The sequence below is a fragment of the Ranitomeya imitator genome, chromosome 4, assembly GCF_032444005.1.
Source record: "Ranitomeya imitator isolate aRanImi1 chromosome 4, aRanImi1.pri, whole genome shotgun sequence".
Taxonomy (NCBI): domain Eukaryota; kingdom Metazoa; phylum Chordata; class Amphibia; order Anura; family Dendrobatidae; genus Ranitomeya; species Ranitomeya imitator.
The window spans coordinates 492,933,360-492,954,777 of NC_091285.1; the positions used below are offsets into that span (position 1 = coordinate 492,933,360).

A 21,418-nucleotide genomic window follows, 5' to 3' on the forward strand; every position below is an offset into this window, starting at 1 on the left:
TCAGACTGATGTATATAGTCCTGACCATAAAAATATATCATGTCTATTACTGACTGAAGTTTTATGATTTTTCTCCCTGTTTAGGGCTGTGACAAGAAAGCAATGGTATGGGACATGCGAACTGGCCAGTGCATTCAGTCATTTGAAACTCATGAATCTGACATCAATAGTGTCCGGTCAGTATGAGATGCGTCTGTGCTGTACACGACCTGCCACGTGGATCTGTGCAAAGCGTTACACAAGTCAGAAAATACAGAGACCACTGTTCAAAGCAGTTTATTCTGGGATATATTTCTCATCAGTTTTTTGGGGCTAACTGGAAGGAATGCAGGAGCCTTTTACTGGGCTGACCCATTTCCATGCAGGAAATATTAGCTCTTTTGTAAAACAGAACGTAAAGTAGTTTATATGGTAATTGCGGCCTGGATGAAAACAGACTTTTTTATGTGCTTCTAATGTAACTTAAGCAATGGGCAGTTTTATAGATTGACAGTAACATTACAGCACGTATACACTGCAGCGATAAGGGTAAAGAAGCAGCAAGCAGCCCTGAGTCCTGATCCCCAAAGGGGCCAATGAAGGAAATCAGTATTGTAAATGGCTCATGGTAGGGAGGAGGCAGGTCCAGATTTGGTATCAAGGCCAAGGGACTTCAGATTATGCCTTTGGTATACAATACTGCAGAGTATGATAGCGCTATGTACGGTCAACATATGTGCAAATGATATATAATATTATAATGAAGATATTTCAGTAAAAAAATATGGTAATCCAGTATAGTTTTGCCTTCCCCTCCTAGAAATTAATCACATCATAGCTGTAGGTATTTTGGTAGCCATAGTATTATGATACTACATGAAGACTAATCACAATTCTCTGGTCTCTTAAAGGCGAACTGTCAATAAGTTTTTACTACCCCTTCTGAGAGCAGTATGATGAAGGGACAGAGACTATGATTCCAGTGATGTTTCACTTACTTTAGTGGGCTGATGGCTACAGTTTTGATTAAAAACTGTTTTATCTGATCTACCAGTAGAGTTGAGCGACTTTTACGTTTTTAGGATCGAGTCGGATTTCGCGAAACCCGACTTTGTCAAAAGTCGGGTCGGGTGAAATCGGCCAATTATTGCGAAAAGTCGGGGGCCGACCGAAACACGAAACCCAATGCAAGTCAATGGGGAATCAAAGTCGGCAGTGAGTGGAGGACAGGAAAACACCTACAGTGCCCATTGTAATGCCAAAAACATCAATTCTTATTACTGAAGCTTGTCAATCTTAATTTACTTTATAATAATAGTTAGGCATTGAAAACAGGGGGTCATTTGGCTAAAGTTGTGGGGGGTAGGGCTGGCTCAAGATTTTCGTGGGCCCAGGAAATGCGGAATACGTCACGGCGGTGGAGCAGGGAGAGGTAAGTATTTCAACTTTGCAAGTGCTGTGGTCCTGAGCAAGCAGGGGGGGGCACTGGCACAGGGCCCCTCATAGTACGGCGGTGTGTTTGATGGCGGGCGGTGCCTCCCACTGCCAGAGACACTTTTGCATACTATGAGGGGCCTTGTGTCAGTGCCAACGAGTATGCCCCCCCCACCTGATGAAGGAACCTGCACTTTCATCTGCACCTTCCTCTTTGTCCCTGTGTAAGGTGGTATAGTATGCGGGAAGGGGAACCTGAGTTTCAGCAGGGTCAGATTCTGGCAGTGTAGAGTGCAAGGGGAATGTAGAGGTCTGTGTCAATGTACAAGCAGACTCATCTAGCAGTGGCTGGGCAATGGGCAGGATGAGGAGGAAACACAGATATAGGCCCAAAATAAAAAAGTAGGCTAAAAGCAGTTCAAAATTGGTAACAGGAGTACACAGGCGGTATTGCTTTGTTCAGTGGAGGGCAACTGTAAGGAGTGGCTGACACAGTTACTAGGCCCAAATAAGTAAGTAGGCTAAATGCCGTTCACAATTGGTAACAGGAGTACACAAGCGGCATTGCTTTGTTCAGTGGAGGAGGACAACTGTAATGAGTGGCACAGACAGACTTAGTAGGCCTAAAATAAAAAAGTAGGCTAAATGCAGTTCAAAATTGGTAACAGGAGTACACAGGCGGCATAGCTTTGTTCAGTGGAGGACAACTGTAAGGAGTGGCACAGACAGACTTAGTAGGCCTAAAATAAAAAAGTAGGCTAAATGCAGTTCAAAATTGGTAACAGGAGTACACAGGCGGCATTGCTTTGTTCAGTGGGGGAGGACAACTGTAATGAGTGGCACAGACAGACTTAGTAGGCCTAAAATAAAAAAATAGGCTAAATGCAGTTCAAAATTGGTAACAGGAGTACACAGGCGGCATAGCTTTGTTCAGTGGAGGACAACTGTAAGGAGTGGCTGACACAGCTACTAGGCCCAAATAAGTAAGTAGGCTAAATGCAGTTCAAAATTGGTAACAGGAGTACACAGGCAGCATTGCTTTGTTCAGTGGAGGACAACTGTAAGGAGTGTCTGACACAGTTACTAGGCCCAAATAAGTAAGTAGGCTAAATGCAGTTCAAAATTGGTAACAGGAGTACACAGGCGGCATTGCTTTGTTCAGTGGAGGTCAACTGTATTGAGTGGTGCAGACAGACTTAGTAGGCCCAAAATAAAAAAGTAGGCTAAATGCAGTTCTAAATTGGTAACAGGAGTACACAGGCGGCATTGCTTTGTTCAGTGGAGGAGGACAACTGTAATGAGTGGCGCAGACAGGCTTAGTAGGCCTAAAATAAAAAAGTAGGCTACATGCAGTTCAAAATTGGTAACAGGAGTACACAGGCGGCATTGCTTTGTTCAGTTGAGGACAACTGTAAGGAGTGGCTGACACGGTTACTAGGCCCAAATAAATAAGTAGGCTAAATGCAGTTCAAAATTGGTAACAGGAGTACAAAGGCGGCATTGCTTTCTTCAGTGGAGGAGGACAACTGTAATGAGTGGCGCAGAGAGACTAAGTAGGCCCAAAATTAAAAAGTAGGCTAAATGGCTAAATGCAGTTCAAAATTGGTAACAGGACTAAACTGGCGGCATTGCTTTATTCAGTGGTGGACAACTGTAATGAGTGGCTGACACAGTTAGTAGGCCAAAATAATAAAGTGCGCTAAATGCCAAAAAATTGTTCATAAATAAACAGGTGGCATAGCTAGGTACAGGGGTGGGCTCCTCTGCTGAGTAGCAGACCGTGGTACTTGGTGCAAAGTATTAACTGGTCTAAATGGAGGCCAGGGCCCCTGTATATTTTTACTATCATCTATCATTTCAACAAATTTGTATTGGCAGTGCCATTGAAGGATTTAACAGCACAGACTACACAGTGGTGGAGCAGGGAGAGGTAAGTTTTGCAAGTGGTAGAGCACTGTTCGAGCTGGGGGGGAACACTCTCTCGTGGGCGGCGGTACTGCCACAGGGCCCCTCATATTACTACTGTGTGTCTGACGTTGGTTGTGCACCACCACCGTCAGATACACTTCATTGTACTATGAAGGACCCTGTGCCAGTGCCGTCGCCCAAGAGTGGGCACACCCACCTGTCCAGGCAAACGGCACTCGCACGGGTGCTTGCGCCAGGTGGTGACCACGGCCCTGTGGGGGGAGTCAGCCAATTTAGGGAGGTATAAAAATGGCCTATGGTGGACATTCAGCAGCTACAAATGGAGGAAGTGGAGCAGCCAGTAAGAGGAGGCCAAAAGCAAGACATTTTTCAGGCAAGCTACGTGTCAGCAGGGGAAGGTGGGGCAAAATAATTTGAAATCCATGATTGGTTCATTTTAATGAAGGTTAGATCATCAACATTTCGGGTAGCCAGATGTGTCCTTTTTTTGGTCAGTATTGAACCAGCAGCACTGAAGACTCTTTCTGATAGCACACTAGCAGCTAGGCAAGCGAGCTCCTGTAATGCATATTCTGCCAATTCAGGCCAGGTGTCTATTTTAGATCAAAAAGAGAGAAGCCAGCGCTGCCTGTGGTCAGAACGCAATTTGAAAAGTGCAAATGCGCATATTAAATTCTGACTGTATATCAAAATGAGATATTTAGCAGACAATTGATCAATTCTTTGAGCCACTCCGCCACGTCACGGCAATCTCTTGGGGCAGTCCTGCTCTACGATTTTTATATTCGCTTTGCCATTACGGCCTCCTTAATATGCTGGGAGAAAGACCACATTAGTCCCGCTGTAAGTTTTTTTATGTTTTACTCACTGTGCCATTACGGCCTCCTAAATGTGTTAAAAGCGGGACCATGTTGAATGCAAACCGTACCTGTAGCTTTTCCGAATCACTCCCATGGCGCCAGAAAGGGTATGCGACAATAACGGTCGACCAGGTCCAAGCATGGACATGTCAGATCTGACCTCCACAATGCCTGACCAGCACCATGGCTTAAAGAGAGAGACAGGCCCAGGCACAGGTGCACTAATTAAAACAGAGCCCGGGCAGGGCAGGGCTGCTGTAAGTGTGTACAGCAGCCTAGATCAATCACAATGAAAACAGAAAGAATGACGTAAATGACCCAAGCCGCACGGCAACAGTGGTGGTCAGCCACAAACCAATACAAAACAAAAAGAGAGAAGCCAGCGCTGCCTGTGGTCAGAACGCAATTTGAAAAGCGCAAATGCGCATATTAAATTCTGACTGTATATCAAAATGAGATATTTAGCAAACAATTGATCAATTCTTTGAGCCACCCCGCCACGTCACGGCAATCTCTTGGGGCAGTCCTGCTCTACGATTTTTATATTCGCTGTGCCATTACGGCCTCCTTAATATGCTGGGAGAAAGACCACATTAGTCCCGCTGTAAGTTTTTTCATGTTTTACTCACTGTGCCATTACTGCCTCCTAAATGTGTTAAAAACGGGACCATATTGAATGCAAACCGTACCTGTAGCTTTTCCGAATCACTCCCATGGCGCCAGAAAGGGTATGCGACAATAACGGTCAACCAGGTCCAAGCATGGACATGTCAGATCTGACCTCCACAATGCCTGACCAGCACCATGGCTTAAAGAGAGAGACAGGCCCAGGCACAGGTGCACTAATTAAAACAGAGCCCGGGCAGGGCAGGGCTGCTGTAAGTGTGTACAGCAGCCTAGATCAATCACAATGAAAACAGAAAGAATGACGTAAATGACCCAAGCCGCACGGCAACAGTGGTGGTCAGCCACAAACCAATACAAAACAAAAAGAGAGAAGCCAGCGCTGCCTGTGGTCAGAACGCAATTTGAAAAGCGCAAATGCGCATATTAAATTCTGACTGTATATCAAAATGAGATATTTAGCAAACAATTGATCAATTCTTTGAGCCACCCCGCCACGTCACGGCAATCTCTTGGGGCAGTCCTGCTCTACGATTTTTATATTCGCTGTGCCATTACGGCCTCCTTAATATGCTGGGAGAAAGACCACATTAGTCCCGCTGTAAGTTTTTTCATGTTTTACTCACTGTGCCATTACTGCCTCCTAAATGTGTTAAAAACGGGACCATATTGAATGCAAACCGTACCTGTAGCTTTTCCGAATCACTCCCATGGCGCCAGAAAGGGTATGCGACAATAACGGTCAACCAGGTCCAAGCATGGACATGTCAGATCTGACCTCCACAATGCCTGACCAGCACCATGGCTTAAAGAGAGAGACAGGCCCAGGCACAGGTGCACTAATTAAAACAGAGCCCGGTACGGTTTGCATTCAATATGGTCCCGCTTTTAACACATTTAGGAGGCCGTAATGGCACAGTGAGTAAAACATAAAAAAAACGTACAGCGGGACTAACGTGGTCTTTCTCCTAACATATTAAGGAGGCCGTAATGGCACAGCGAATATAAAAAACGTAAAGCAGGACTGCCCCAAGAGATTGCCGTGACGTGGCGGAGTGGCTCAAAGAATTGATCAATTGTTTGCTAAATATCTCACTTTGATATACAGTCAGAAATTAATATGTGCATTTGCACTTTTCAAATTGCGTTCTGACCACAAGCAGCGCTGGCTTCTCCCCTTTTGTTGTCTATTTTAGATGCCCAGTAATCAAAGGGGAATGACCTGTGAGGGAGAACATCGATAAGGGTGGAAAAATAGTTTGTAACCATACTGGACAAATGCTGTCTCCTGTCACTTTGAATCGATGCAGCAGTACCTGTCGTGTCTGCGGTCATTGTGAAATCACTCCACAACCTGGTCAGAAAACCCCTCTGTCCAACGCCGCTTCGGATTTGTGCACCTCTAACACCTCTGCCATGTTGCCCCCTACAGCTCGTGTGAGAACCATCACCGCCGCTGTGTGCTGGGAATGCCTGAACCAAACGGTCTACAAGAGTTGCTTGTTTGGTAGCCAATATTTGCTCAAGGTTCTCATGTGGCATGATATTTTGTAATTTTCCTTTACATCGTGGATCCAGGAGGCAGGCCAACCAGTAATCGTCATCGGTCATCATTTTGATAATGCGGGGGTCCCTTTTTAGGATACGCAAGGCATACACAGCCATGTGGGCCAATGTTCCAGGTGTCAATTCACTGCTTGTGCTGGGTTGAGGAGCACTTTCTTGCAAATCAACATCACTTGTGTCCCGCAAAAACCCTGTACCTGACCTTGCAACGCCACCAGTTTGTATTGCCCCCTGAGAAGCATCCTCCTTCCATAAATATTCATCCCCATCATCCTCCTCCTCCTCCTCTTCGTCCGCCACCTCGTCCAGGAGAGTTCCCTGAGCAGATAATGGCTGGCTGTCATCAAGGCGTCCCTCCTCCTCGGCTGCAGACGCCTGCTCCTTAATGTGCGTCAAACTTTGCATAAGCAGACGCATTAGTGGGATGCTCATGCTTATGATGGCGTCGTCTGCACTTACCAGCCGTGTGCAGTCCTCAAAACACTGAAGGACTTGACAGAGGTCTTGTAGCTACGACCACTGCACACCAGACAGCTCCATGTCTGCCATCCAACTGCCTGCCCGTGTATGTGTATCCTCCCACAAATAAATGACAGCACGCCTCTGTTCGCTTAGACTCTGAAGCATGTGCAGTGTGGAGTTCCACCTTGTTGCAACGTCGATTATTAGGCGGTGCTGGGGAAGATTCAGCGATCGCTGATGGTTCAGCATACGGCTGGAGTGTACGGGCGACCGGCGGATGTGCGAGCAAAGTCTTCGCACCTTCAGGAGCAGGGCTGGTAACTTCGGATTATTTTTCAGGAAGCACTGCACCACCAGGTTCAAGGTGTGAGCCAGGCAAGATATGTGTTTCAGTTCTGAAAGGGCAATGACAGTCATAAAATTCCTTCCGTTATCACTGACTACCTTGCCTGCCTCAAGATGTACACTGCCCAGCCATGACTCAGTTTCTTGCTGCAAGTACTCGGCCAGTACTTCCGCGGTGTGTCTGTTGTCACCCAAACACTTCATTTGTAGAACAGCCTGCTGACGCTTACCACTAGCTGTTCGATAATGGGACACCTCGTGTGCAACACTGGCAGCTGCGGATGGAGTGGCCGTGCGAGTGCGCTCTGTGGATGAGCTTTCGCTTCTGGAGGAGGAGGAGGAGGAGGAGGGGTGGCGAACGCCTACAGCCAACTGTTTCCTAGACCGTGGGCTTGGCAGAACTGTCCCACTATGGCTGTCCCCTGTGGACCCTGCATCCACCACATTAACCCAGTGCTCCGTGATGGACACGTAACATCCCTGGCCATGCCTACTGGTCCATGCATCTGTTGTGAGGTGCACCTTTCTACTGACTGATTGCCTCAGTGCATGGACAATGCGGTCTTTGACATGCTGGTGGAGGGCTGGGATGGCTTTTCTCGCAAAGAAGTGTCGACTGGGTAGGTCATAGCGTGGTACTGCGTAGGCCACCAGGGCTTTGAAAGCTTCGCTTTCAACCAACCAGTAGAGCATCATCTCTAACGAGATTAGTCTAGCAATGTGGGCGTTCAAACCCTGTGTACGTGGATGAGAGGATGAGTACTTTCTTTTCCTAACGAGAGTCTCTTGTAGGGTGAGCTGGACTGGAGAGCTGCATATGGTGGAACTAGCAGGGGTGGTGGTATACATGGCAGATTGAGAGAGGGTTGGTGATGGTATTCTTGATGTTGGCCTACATACAGTGTTTCCTACCAAGAACCTTGTGATTCCCTGACTGCTTTGGCCTTGGACGATACCTCCACATTTGCTGCTGGTGGTGTCCTAACCGGTGGGCTTACAGTGAGGGAAGCAATGTAGCGTTGCTGACTACCTTCATTCTAAGCAGGTGCACCAACGGTACGGGACGTTTGGTAGTTAGTCCAGGCTGGCAAGTGCATGCTGGTTAAATGTCTAAGCATGCACGTTGTATTTAAATTTTGAAGATTCTTCCCTCTGCTAAAGGTCTTTGAGCATTTCTTACAGATAACTGTTGACTGATCATTCGGATCTTGGTTAAAAAATTGCCACACTGCACTCTTCCTACTATGGAATACCTTTTCAGGCATTGCACGCTGTGCTACTTTCACCGGATGGCCACGCTGTCCTAAAACTGTTTTTGACAAACGTTTTTGGCCTGATACGGGCCTGCCAGATGACAGCTGTTGCGAAATAGATGGCTGCTGCGGATCATCCTCCTCCGCTACTGAGCTACTGGCAGTGGCACCCTCTTCCCCAATGGCTGCCAATCTGGGTCAACAACTGGGTCATCTATCACCTCCTCTTCAATGTCATGTGCACCTTCCTCTGTGTCACCGTGTAAGGTGCTATAGCGTTCGTGATGGGGCACCATAGTCTCGTCAGCGTCAGATTCTGGCTCAGTACACTGTGAGGGCAATGTAGTGATCTGAGTCAATGGAACAGCATAATAATCCAGCTGTGGCTGTGCATCTGTGCACTCCATGTCCGATTCATCTTGTAATGGGCTGTTAACAATTTCCCTCTCTAACCCAGGCACGTATGTGTAAAGAGCTCCATGGAGTAAACTGTAGTTTCGCCTGCCGCATCCTTCACTTTTGGTTTGGGTGAAGGACACAAGGATGCGACTTGTTCCTGACCGGGAGCATCCACTGACGACTCACTTCTTTTATATTGCAAACTTTCTGAAGAGGAGGCGAAAGAGCTAGAGGCTGAGTCAGCAAGGAAAGCCAAAACTTTTTCCTGCTGCTCCGGCTTTAAAAGCTGTTTTCCTGCTCCCAGATAGATAAGGGAGCCTTCGAGGCCTTTTGTAGCCAGATGATGACGCTGGCTCAACACCTCGAGCCTTTGGTGCTATTTTGCTTTCCCACTACCAGCAGATGCTCCACCACCACCACCACCATCAGTACCAGCTGGCAACGACCGCTCACGGCCTCTTCCACCAGACTTTCTCATTTTTGGAAAAATCTAATCAAAATACCAACTGTTATATGGTATATAAACGTTTTGAGAATTTAAATCTCCCTTTTTTTGGGGGAGATTGAACCAAAACTCAGGCCCAGTGTATTACACTACACAATGTAAGTGGCAGAACGTGGCTGGAAGATATACGACAAACTAACAGAACTGACGTACATCCACTTAGTGCCAATTTAAATCTCCCTTTATTTGGGGGGAGACTGCACCAAAACTCAGGCCCAGTGTATTACACTACACAATGTAAGTGGCAGAACGTGGCTGGAAGATATACGACAAACTAACAGAACTGCAGAACTAACGTAGATCCACTTAGTGCCAATTTAAATCTCCCTTTTTTTGGGGGGAGACTGCACCAAAACTCAGGGCCAGTGTATTACACTACACAATGTAAGTGGCAGAACGTGGCTGGAATATATACGACAAACTAACAGAACTGCAGAACTGACGTAGATCCACTTAGTGCTAATTTAAATCTCCCTTTTTTGGGGGGAAGACTGCACCAAAACTCGGGCCCAGTGTATTACACTACACAATGTAAGTGGCTGGAAGATATACGACAAACAGAACTGACGAAGATCCACTTAGTGCCAATTTAAATCTCCCTTTTTTGGGGTGAGACTGCACCAAAACTCAGGCCCAGTGTATTACACTGCACAATGTAAGTGACAGAACAGGGCTGGAAGATATATGAAAAAATACAAGGGCTGTAGTACAATTTCAATCTCCATACAATGATCTCAGGACAAGTATGGCAGCAATAAAAAGGACTGCGGCACACAAAAGTGTGGACAAATAAACAAGATAACTGTGCAGAAAGGAGCAACAGGATTTGTGCTTTGAAAAAAGCAGTTGGTTTGCACAGCGGCGTACAAACAGCAATGCAGCTATCAGGGATCCTTATAGGGCAGCCTAATAAGCTACAGAGCTGATGTACAAAAATATAGCCTCCACTGTCCCTGCAAACAAATAGTGGTGTTGGACAGTGGAAATCGCTACAGCACAAGCAGTTTCGGGGCTTAATCTTCCCTCCCTAACTATATCCCTTCTTCTGATGAAGCTGCGGCAACCTCTCCCTATGCTACGATTGGCAGAAGTAAGATGGCGGTCAGCGTGCACGCCCCTTTATAGCCCCTATGATGCAGCAGAAAGTAAGCCAATAACTGTCATGCCCTTCTCTAAGATGGTGGGGACCGAGACCTATGTCATCACGCTGCCCACATTCTGCGTCCTTTTTCATTGGCTGAAAAATGGCGCTGAAAACGTCATACGAAACGTGACTTTGGCGCAAAGATCGCCGACCTCATGGCCGATCCCACACTAGGATCGGGTCTGGTTTCATGAAACCCGACTTTGCCGAAAGTCGGCGATTTTTTAATTTGTCCGATCCGTTTAGCTCAACCCTATCTACCAGTTCTCTTAGCTTTCTGTGTACACTGTGCATAGGCAGAAAGCTGCCAATCAGTGATGGTGGCATGGTTGGGCTATTTGGCAGGTTTACCATACGTCCCAACTTTTGAAGAACAGATACAGGGACAAATATTGACCAACCCCTGGCCACACCCCAGTCCACATCCATTTACGATTTCTTTCTCCCCCGGCAGGAGGAGTTGTCAGAGGGGCGGTGGCAGTGAGGGAAATTTAGCAGACGTCTGACACTGCAGGGTGTGGACCCAAATCCAGGACTGACCACCATATCCAGGACAGTGGGGACTAGAGATGAGCTAAAAAAAAACCAGTAGAAAATGCGCAGCATGTAACAAAAATCTAAATGTTCAAGCAAAGTGGATGTGATTCCATGAAATCTCCACCCCTTGTGGTATAAAGACACTGCTGAACTCTGTGGTTTTGGTGTATTTTTTCTCTTTATGCGTCTTCTGGAAAAAACACATGAAAAAAAAACGCTGTTGCATTTTTTAAATGGAGAGTTAAAGCTTTTCTGTACTATTAAAAGCACATTAAAAGCTCTGCTTCATATCTGCCCAAATATCGCATCAAATAAGCAGAAAAAAAGCAGCAGAAAGAACGCATCATTTACTCTGTGTGTGAATATGACCTCAGCATTACAGTTTTTTAAACTTTTATGGATATAATAGAGCAAAGATATCAATAACGCCATGTTTTACATAATTTACCGATCCCTGTAAATAATCTGATCGCTGTGTTGTGCGGGTAGTTACGATTACAGGGACACCAAATATGTCCGTGTTATTTGGTGATTTGTGATGTTTATTATAAAAATAAAAAAAACATTAAAAATAACATTTTTTTTAATTTTCAGGTGTTTTTCATTATTATTTTTTAGTAATTTTAGAGGATGAAAAAAATCTTTTATTCCCCCTCTAGAATTCAAATACATACATTGCACATAGTGTATTTCTATCAGTATTATCTGCTTGTTGAGTCAGAGCCTGCAATACAGATAAGGTACACAGAATTCTCCCCATGACATCCTCAGATATTGTTGCTCAGTAGCTTATATATCTACCTGTAATGTTAAGGTTGTGGGTTCAAGACCTGGCGAGACTCACAGGAAAAAAAATGACATTTTTGTAATTTCTGCTTATTATTTCTACAACTTTTATAGGAACAAAAAAAGTCTTTTGCTTCACTTCAGTATACACAGACCATAGAAATACATTTTTATGTATATAATGTATCTCTATGGACATGTATAATCTGCTTCTGGGATAATTTCCTGCAATAGAGGTCAAGATAACCAAATTCTTCCATCTACATCATTATAAGCTGTGGCTCAGTGGAAAAGCTGCAGCTTAAGGAGATGTGAGTTCAAGGAGACCTGAACACAGGAGGGAGAAGCAGTGAATATATAATTTAGTTTAAGCACTGAGCAGAGAGATGTCGTTCCGACTCCTGAGGAAGAGGGGCTACAGAGTGATGAAGACATCGGAGAGAAGGGGGGTGAGTATAGAAACTGGGAAAAAAGCCCTGACATGACGAGACGCGGGATTGAGCCCTGGAAGCAGGGCAGTCTCGCACAATCCAGGACAGTTGGGAGCTACAGATTTACTACTCCTCTTATAATAATCTCGTGCTGATAAAACAATGTTTTATAAAAACTACACCAAGCAGCCCAGTAAGTGACTCATTGCTGGAATCAGGGTCTCTGCCCCTATATTATGCTGCTTCTCTCAGATTAGGTAGAATTCCTTGTAATGGTCATCCTTGTTGCAGCTGTTGTGTGACTTTCAGATTTCCATCGATGTTCCATTCCTTTTTTCACTGAACCAGCTCTATTAATTGAAGTGAGTTACAGTCAGAGATATTTCTACAAAAATCTGTCATGTGTGACTATAACCTTATATTCCTGTATTTAGACTGTTCTTCAACCATTAGTGCTCAGCTATTTTTGCATGCACATTATATGGTTATTCATTCTATTCCAAATGCTTTCATGCAATCTAAATAATGATCCAAGTGCTAGTATCAGAGTTAGGCCGGCGTCACACTTGCGAGTTTTACGGACGTAAGAGCGCAGAAAATACGTCCGTAAAACTCGCAAAACAAACGGCACAATTATTCTCTATGCCCCTGCTCCTATCTGCCGTATTTTACTGATCAGTATTATACGGCTTTCTACGGCCGTAGAAAATCGCAAAATGCTGCGTTTGTCACCGTTTTGCGCAAAAAAATCGCCAATGAAAGTCTATGGAAGCCCCAAAAATACGGATTACACACGGAGCAGCAGTGTGACTTGCGAGAAATACGCAGCGGTGTTAGAGAGAAAAGCCGGTAATTCATTGCGGTGTACATTAAAATCACACTGACAGCTTACATTAGAATAGTTAGAATAAATGTCTACACATAGAATAGGTATATATATATATATATATATATATATATATATATGTCAGTGAGACACATATATGTATATATATATATATTATTACTTCATACAGCGCTAGATAGCTTTAAAGCCGGTAATTCAATTACCGGCTTTTGCTATCTCCTTCCTAAACCCGACATGATATGAGACATGGTTTACATACAGGAAACCATCTCATATCACCATTTTTTTTGCATATTCCACACTACTAATGTTAGTAGTGTGTATATGCAAAATTTGGCCGTTCTATCTACTAAATTAAAGGGTTAAATGGCGGAAAAAATTGGCGTGGGCTCCCACACAATTTTCTCCGCCAGAGTAGTAAAGCCAGTGACTGAGGGCAGATATTAATAGCCTGGAGAGGGTCCATGGTTATTGGCCCCCCCCTGGCTAAAAACATCTGCCCCCAGCCACCCCAGAAAAGGCACATCTGGAAGATGCGCCTATTCTGGCACTTGGCCACTCTCTTCCCATTCCCGTGTAACGGTGGGATTTGGGGTAATGAAGGGTTAATGCCACCTTGCTATTGTAAGGTGAAATTAAGCAAATTAATAATGGAGAGGCGTCAATTATGACACCTATCCATTATTAATCCAAAACTAGTAAAGGGTTAAAAAAACACAAACACATTATTAAAAATTATTTTAATGAAATGAACACAAAGGTTGTTGTAATATTTTATTCAACGCCCAATCCAGTCACTGAAGACCCTCGTTCTGTAACAAAAAAACAACAACAATATCTTTGCCTTCCGAAGATCTGTAATGTCCAATGATGTAAATCCATCTGAAGGGGTTAAAATATTTTGCAGCAAGGAGTTCTGCTAATGCAGCGATGCTCCTTGCTGCAAAACCCCGGAGAATGAAGGTAAAGTAGGTCAATGACCTATATTTACCTTCATTTGCGGTGAGGTGCCCTCTGCTGGTTGTTCCTAGATCGTGGGAACTTTCCTAGAAAGCTCCCAGGCTCGAGTTCATATGAGGACAACCAGCAGAGGGCGCTTCTTATGAAGTCGAGCCTGGGAGCTTTCTAGGAAAGTTCCCACGATCTAGGAACAACCAGCAGAGGGCGCCTCACCGCAAATGAAGGTAAATATAGGTCATTGACCTACTTTACCTTCATTCCCCGGGGTTTTGCAGCCACAAACAACGTTGCATTAGCAAAGCTCGTGGCTGCAAAATATTTTAACCCCTTCAGATGGATTTACATCGTTGGACTTTACAGATCTGCGGAAGGTAAGGATATTGTTGGTTTATTATGTTTTTTTTGTTACAGAACGAGGGTCTTCAGTGATTGGATTGGGCGTTGAATAAAATATTACAACAAGCTTTGTTTTTATTTCATTAAAATAATTTTTAATAATGTGTTTGTGTTTTTTTTTTTCACCCTTTACTAGTATTGGATTAATAATGGATAGGTGTCATAATTGACACCTCTCCATTATTAATTTGGCTTAATGTCACCTTACAATAGCAAGGTGGCATTAACCCTTCATTACCCCAAATCCCACCGCTACACGGGAATGGGAAGAGAGTGGCCAAGTGCCAGAATAGGCGCATCTTCCAGATGTGCCTTTTCTGGGGTGGCTGGGGGCAGGTGTTTTTAGCCAGGGGGGGCCAATAACCGTGGACCCTCTCCAGGCTATTAATATCTGCCCTCAGTCACTGGCTTTACTACTCTGGCGGAGAAAATTGCGCGGGAGCCCACGCCAATTTTTTCCACCATTTAACCCTTTAATTTAGTAGATAGAATGGCCAAATTTTGCATACACACACTACTAACATTAGTAGTGTGGAATATGCAAAAAAAAGGGGGATATGACATGGTTTACTGTATGTAAACCATGTCTCAAATCATGTCGGGTTTAGGAAGGAGATAGCAAAAGCCGGTAATTGAATTACCGGCTTTAAGCTATCTCGCGCTGGAAGAAATATTAATATATATATATATATATATATATATATATATATATGTGTCTACTGATATATATATATATATATATATATATATATATATATATATATATATATACACAGTATATATATATATATATTTTTTTTTTTGGTGACACATGGATCCCTTCTATAGCGGTATGTTGGTTTTGCAAGCCTGCGAGAAAAACACGCAGTACGGATGCCATACGGATTACATACGGAGGATGCCATGCGCAAAAAACGCTGACACACCCTGCCTACGGAGGAGCTACGGACCACTATTTTGGGGACTTTTCAGCGTATTACGGCCGTAATATACGGACCGTATTGTTTTACGCTGTGTGTGACGCCGGCCTTACAGTGGCAAGTAAAAGTTTGGCAACTCCTGATCAAAATTAATGTTATTTTGACCAGTTAAGCAAGTTGAAGAGGAAATAATCTCTAAAAGAACTAACGTTAAAGGTGATACGTTTTCTTTGTATTTTAGGCAAAAAATATATATTTTCATCTTTTACATTTTATATATATAGCTCCTGCAAAAATTAAGAGACCACCACATCAAAACCCTGCCATGGGCGCCCAATCTCCAGACCTGAACCCCATTGAAAACCTCTGGAATGTTATCAAGAGGATGATGGATAGTCACAAGCCATGAAGCAAAGAACTGCTTAAAATTTTGCGCCAGAAGTAGTGTGAAAGACTGGTGGCAACCATGACAAGACACATGAAAGTTGTGCTTAAAAATCATGATTATTCCACAAAATATTGATTTCTGAACTCTTCCGGAGTTAAAACATTAGTATTGTTGTTTCTAAATAATTATGAACTTGTTTACTTTGCATTATTTGAGGTCTTAAAGCACTAATTTTTTTAATTTTGACCATTTTTCTCGGTTTGGAAATGCGGAGACATGTTGTCAGAAGTTTATAGAATAAAAGAAGAATTTACATTTTACTAAAAAATATACCTATGAAGAGAACAATCAGACAAACGGAACATTTTGTAGTGGTCTCTTAAATTTTGCCAGAGCTGTATATATACACTGCTCAAAAAAAATAAAGGGAACACTTAAACAACAGAATATAACTCCAAGTAAATCAAACGTCTGTGAAATCAAACTGTCCACTTTGGAAGCAACACTGTTTGACAATCAATTTCACATGTTGTTGTGCAAATGAAATAGACATCAGATGGAAATTAGTGACAATTATCAAGACACACTCAATAAAGGAGTGGTTCTGCAGGTGGGGCCCACAGACCACATCTCAGTACCAATGCTTTCTGGCTGATGTTTTGGTCACTTTTGAATGTTGGTTGTGCTTTCACACTTGTGGTAGCATGACACGGACTCTACAACCCACACAAGTGGCTCAGGTAGTGCAGCTCATCCAGGATGGCACATCAATGTGAGCTATGGCAATAAGGTTTACTGTGTCTGTCAGTGTAGTGTCCTGAGGCTGGAGGCACTATCAGGAGACAGACCAGTACACCAGGAGACGTGGAGGGGGCCATAGGAGGGCAACAACCCAGCAGCAGGACTGCTACCTCAGCCTTTGTGCAAGGAGGATCAAGAGGAGCACTGCCAGAGCCCTGCAAAATGACCTCCAGCAGGCCAAAAATGTGCATGTGACTGCACAAATGGTTAGAAACTGACTCCATGAGGATAGTCTTGAGTGTCCGACGTCCACAGATGGGGGTTGTGCTCACAGCCCAACACCGTGCAGGACGCTTGGCATTTGCCACAGAATACCAAGATTGGCAAATTTGCCACTGACGCCCTGTGTTCTTCACAGATGAAAGCAGGTTCACACTGAGCAAATGTGACAGAGTCTGGAGACGCTGTGGAGAGCGATCTGCTGCGTGCAATGGTGTTGGGTAGCATTTCTTTGGAGGGCCGCACAGCCCTCCATGTGCTTGCCAGAGGTACCCTGACTGCCATTAGGTACCAAGATGAGATCCTCAGACCCCTTATGAGACTATATGCTGGTGTGGTTGGCCCTGGGTTCCTCCTAATGCTGGAGTCAGGACAATGCCAGACCTTATGTGGCTGGAGTGTGTCAGCAGTTCCTGCAAGATGAAGGCATTGAAGCTGTGGACTGGCCTGCCCGTTCCCCAGACCTGAATCCGATTGAACACATCTGGGACATCATGTCTAGCACCATCCACCAATGTCACGTTGCGCCACAGACTGTCCAGGAGTTGGCGAATCCTTTAGTCCAGGTCTTAGGTTTTATTGTTCTCAACACATTCCACTATGTAATGAATAAAGATTTACAACTGGAATATTTCATTCAGTTATATCTAGGATGTGGGATTTTAGTGTTCCCTTTATTTTTTTGAGCAGTATATATATATTTATTTTTTCTTCATTTTTTATATTTTAAAAATTACCTGAAGGAAAATGGACCAATGCAAAAGCTTGTGCACCCTTGGAGATGTGTGTGTTCAGATGAGGTTGACTAAACTTTCAGACCTTAATTATACTGTTAGGGTTATGGCTTATTCACTATCATCGTTAGGAAATGCCAGGTAATTCAAATTTCACAGCCTACTCTAACCTTGTGCCAAAAAAAGCAGTCATGAGTTCTTCTAAGCAGCTGCCTTGCACTAAGAAAATTAAAATGGTGGAGGACCACAAAGCAGGAGAAGGCTATAAGAAGATAGCAAAGCGTTTTCAAGTTGCCCTTTCCTCAGTTTGAAATGAAATTTAGAAATGGCAGTTAACAGGAACAGTAGAGGTTAAGATATGGTCTGGAAGACTGAGCAAAATTTCAGTGAGCTACTCATGGAATTGCTAGAGAGGCAAATCAGAACCCCCGCTTGACTGCAAAAGACCATCAGAAAGATTTAGCAGACTGTGTACTTGTGGTACATTGTTTTATTGTTCAGAGACACCTGCACAAATATGGCATTCATGGAAGAGCCCTAAGAAGAAAACCTCTTCTGCATCCTCAACATCAGAAGTATGAGTATGCAGAAGAACATCTAAACAAGGCTCATGCATTTTAAAGACAAGACTTGTACATTGATGAGGTTAAAATAGAACTCTTTGGCCACAATGATCAAAAGTTTTTGTGGAGAAAAAAAGGCACAAAATTTCAGGAAAAGAACATCTCTCCAACCATTAAGCATGGGGTGGATCAATCATGCTTTAGGGTTGTGTTGCAGGCAATGACATGGGGAACATTTCACGGGTAGAGGGGAAAATGGATGAAATTAAAATTCAACAAATTCTTGATGCAAACATAACACCATCTGTAAAAATGCTGATGTTGAAAAGAGGATGGCTTCTACAAATGGATAATCATCCTAAACACATGTCAAACCTACCTCAAAAGCTGAAAGTTTTACAATCGCCCTCACAGATCTCTGAACATCATTGAAAATCTGTGGCTAGACCTCAAAGTAACAGTGCATGCAAGAGAACCCAGGAATCTCACAGAATTGGAAGAATTTTCCAAGGGAGAATAGATGAAAATCCCTCAAACAAGAATTGAAAAACTCATTTCTGGCTACTAAAAGTGTTTACAAGCTGTGATACTTTCAAACGAGGGTGTTACTAGGTATTAACCATGCAGGATGCCCAAACTTTTGCATTGGCCTATTTTCCTTTGTGTAATTCTTAAAATGTAAAAGATGAAAAATGTATATATGTGTATATATACACTGCTCAAAAAAATTAAGAGAACACTATAATCCCACATCCTACATATCACTGAATGAAATATTCCAGTTGTAAATCTTTATTCATAAAACCTAAAAATGATCAGCGTAAGTCACAACTAATATCCCACAGAGGTTTGGAGTTGGAATGATGCTCAAAATCAAAGTGGAAAATGAAGTTACAGGCTGATCCAACTTCAGTGGAAATGCCTCAACACAAGGAAATGATGCTCAGTAGTGTGTATGGCCTCCATGTGCCTGTATGATATCCCTACAAGCCTGGGCATGCTCCTGATGAGGCGGTGAATGGTCTCCTGAGGGATCTCCTCCCAGACCTGGACTAAAGAACTCCTGGACAGTCTGTGGTGCAATGTGACGTTGGTGGATGTTGCAAGACATGATGTCCCAGATGTGTTCAATCGGATTTAGGCCTGGGGAACGGGCGGGCCAGTCCATAGCTTCATGCCTTCATCTTGCAGGAACTGCTGACACACTCCAGCCACATGAAGTCTGGCATTGTCCTGCATTAGGAGGAACCCAGGGCCAAACGCACCAGCATATGGTCTCCCATGGGGTCTGAGGATAATAATAATAATAATCTTTATTTTTATATAGCGCTAACATATTCCGCAGCGCTTTACAGTTTTTGCACACATTATCATCACTGTCCCCGATGGGGCTCACAATCTAGAATCCCTATTAGTATGTCTTTGGAATGTGGGAGGAAACCGGAGTGCCCGGAGGAAACCCACGCAAACACGGAGAGAACATACAAACTCTTTGCAGATGTTGTCTTGGGTGGGATTCGAACCCAGGACCCCAGCGCTGCAAGGCTGCTGTGCTCTCATCTCGGTACCTAATGGCAGTCAGGCAGTCATGAACCAGCTTTCATCTGTGCAGAGCACAGGGCGCCAGTGGCAAATTTGCCAATCCTGGTGTTCTGTGGCAAATGCCAAGCATCATGCACAGCGTTGGGCTGTGAGCACAACCCCCATCTGTGGACGTCGGGCATTCAGACCATCCTCATGGAGTCGTTTTTTAACCATTTGTGCAGACACATGCACATTTTTGGCCTGCTGGAGGTCATTTTGCAGGGCTCTGGCAGTGCTCCTCTTGTTTCTCCTTTCACAAAGGCTGAGGTAGCGGTTCTGCTGCTGGGTTGTTGCCCTCCTTTGGCCCCCTCCACATTTCCTGGTTTACTGGCCTGTCTCCTGGTTGTGCCTCCAGCCTCTGGACACTACGCTGACAGACACAGTAAATCTTCTTGCCACAGCTCACATTGATGTGCCATCCTGGATTCACTGCACTACCTCAGCTACTTGTGTGGGTTGTAGAGTCCGTCTCATGCTACCATGAGTGTGAAAGCACAACCAACATTCAAAAGTGACGAAAACATCAGCCAGAAAGCATTGGTACTGAGATGTGGTCTGTGGTCCCCACCTGCAGAACCACTCCTTTATTGAGTGTGTCTTGATAATTGCCAATAATTTCCACCTGTGGTCTATTCCATTTGCACAACATCATGTGAAATTGATTGTCAAACAGTGTTGCTTCCTAAGGGGACAGTTTGATTTAACAGAAGTTTGATTTACTTGGAGTTATATTCTGTTTAAGTGTTCCCTTTATTTTTTTGAGTGGTATATATATATATATATATATATATATATATATATATATATATATATATATATATATATATATATATATATATAATACAAAGGAAATGTTCCATATTTAACTTTGGCCCCTTTAACATCATTTCATCTTCATCTTGCTTAACTGTTCACAATAACAGTACGGTAATTTTGACCAGGGGTGCCCAGGCTTTTACGTGCACTTCATATTAATGCTGTACACTAAAATATTACCTCTACTTTTACGATCGCTCAAAGGTACTTTTCTTTTCTCTAGGTATTACCCCAGTGGAGACGCGTTTGCCTCTGGCTCAGATGATGCTACGGTAATTGTGGTGACAGTGTAGCATGTTGAGTAGCTCCATGCCACGTGCGGAAGCTACTTGTGCTTTTTCTCACATTACTTATGTATTCACTAATTTTATTGGCAAGCTCAGCAAGTGTTCAAGCTCATACAAATATTTATGCAAGTTTATGTGTACAGTGCATTTCTTCAGGCTTTTTAGGTCTTTATGTACCATACTTCTCCAGAACAGGTCTTCATGTCAGCTGCTCAAGTCTGTCCAAAAATCTCCTCTGGACATTGCAAGCCAAACTGAACATGAAATCTGACTTATTTCTGATCTGACGATTGCTCTAAAATAAACTCTGTAATGTACAATATATACAAAAATTATATTCAAGGACCCTCCCTTGCTGTGCTACAGACAACTTCTAAGTTTAAGAGATATTGTGCTCAGAAGTTATATGACCTCTGACACACCAAGATCAACCTATCCTTCCAATGTGAAAAGTTGCAAAACCTGCACTCATGTAATGACCACACACAGCATTCAGATCCTCAATGCACATCAGAACTATAAGACTTCCAGGACATTCACATGTTTCTCTTCTAATGTGGGGTGTTTAATTCTGTGCACTATTTGTCCTATTGGGGGTCATTATGTGGGAGAAACAGCACAGAGACTGAGAGGAAGAATGAGGTCTCAT

At 43.7% G+C, this 21,418-nt stretch overlaps 1 protein-coding gene across 1 annotated transcript in view; it reads left to right on the top strand.

The window, feature by feature from the left end:
• Positions 1–21,418, top strand: part of GNB5 (G protein subunit beta 5) — a 95,386-nt gene that overhangs the window by 66,827 nt on the left and 7,141 nt on the right. The window contains exons 8-9 of the mRNA XM_069765983.1: positions 85–176; positions 20,706–20,754. Of these exons, the coding sequence (XP_069622084.1) occupies positions 85–176; positions 20,706–20,754 (141 nt within the window). The remainder of the gene's footprint in view (positions 1–84; positions 177–20,705; positions 20,755–21,418) is intronic.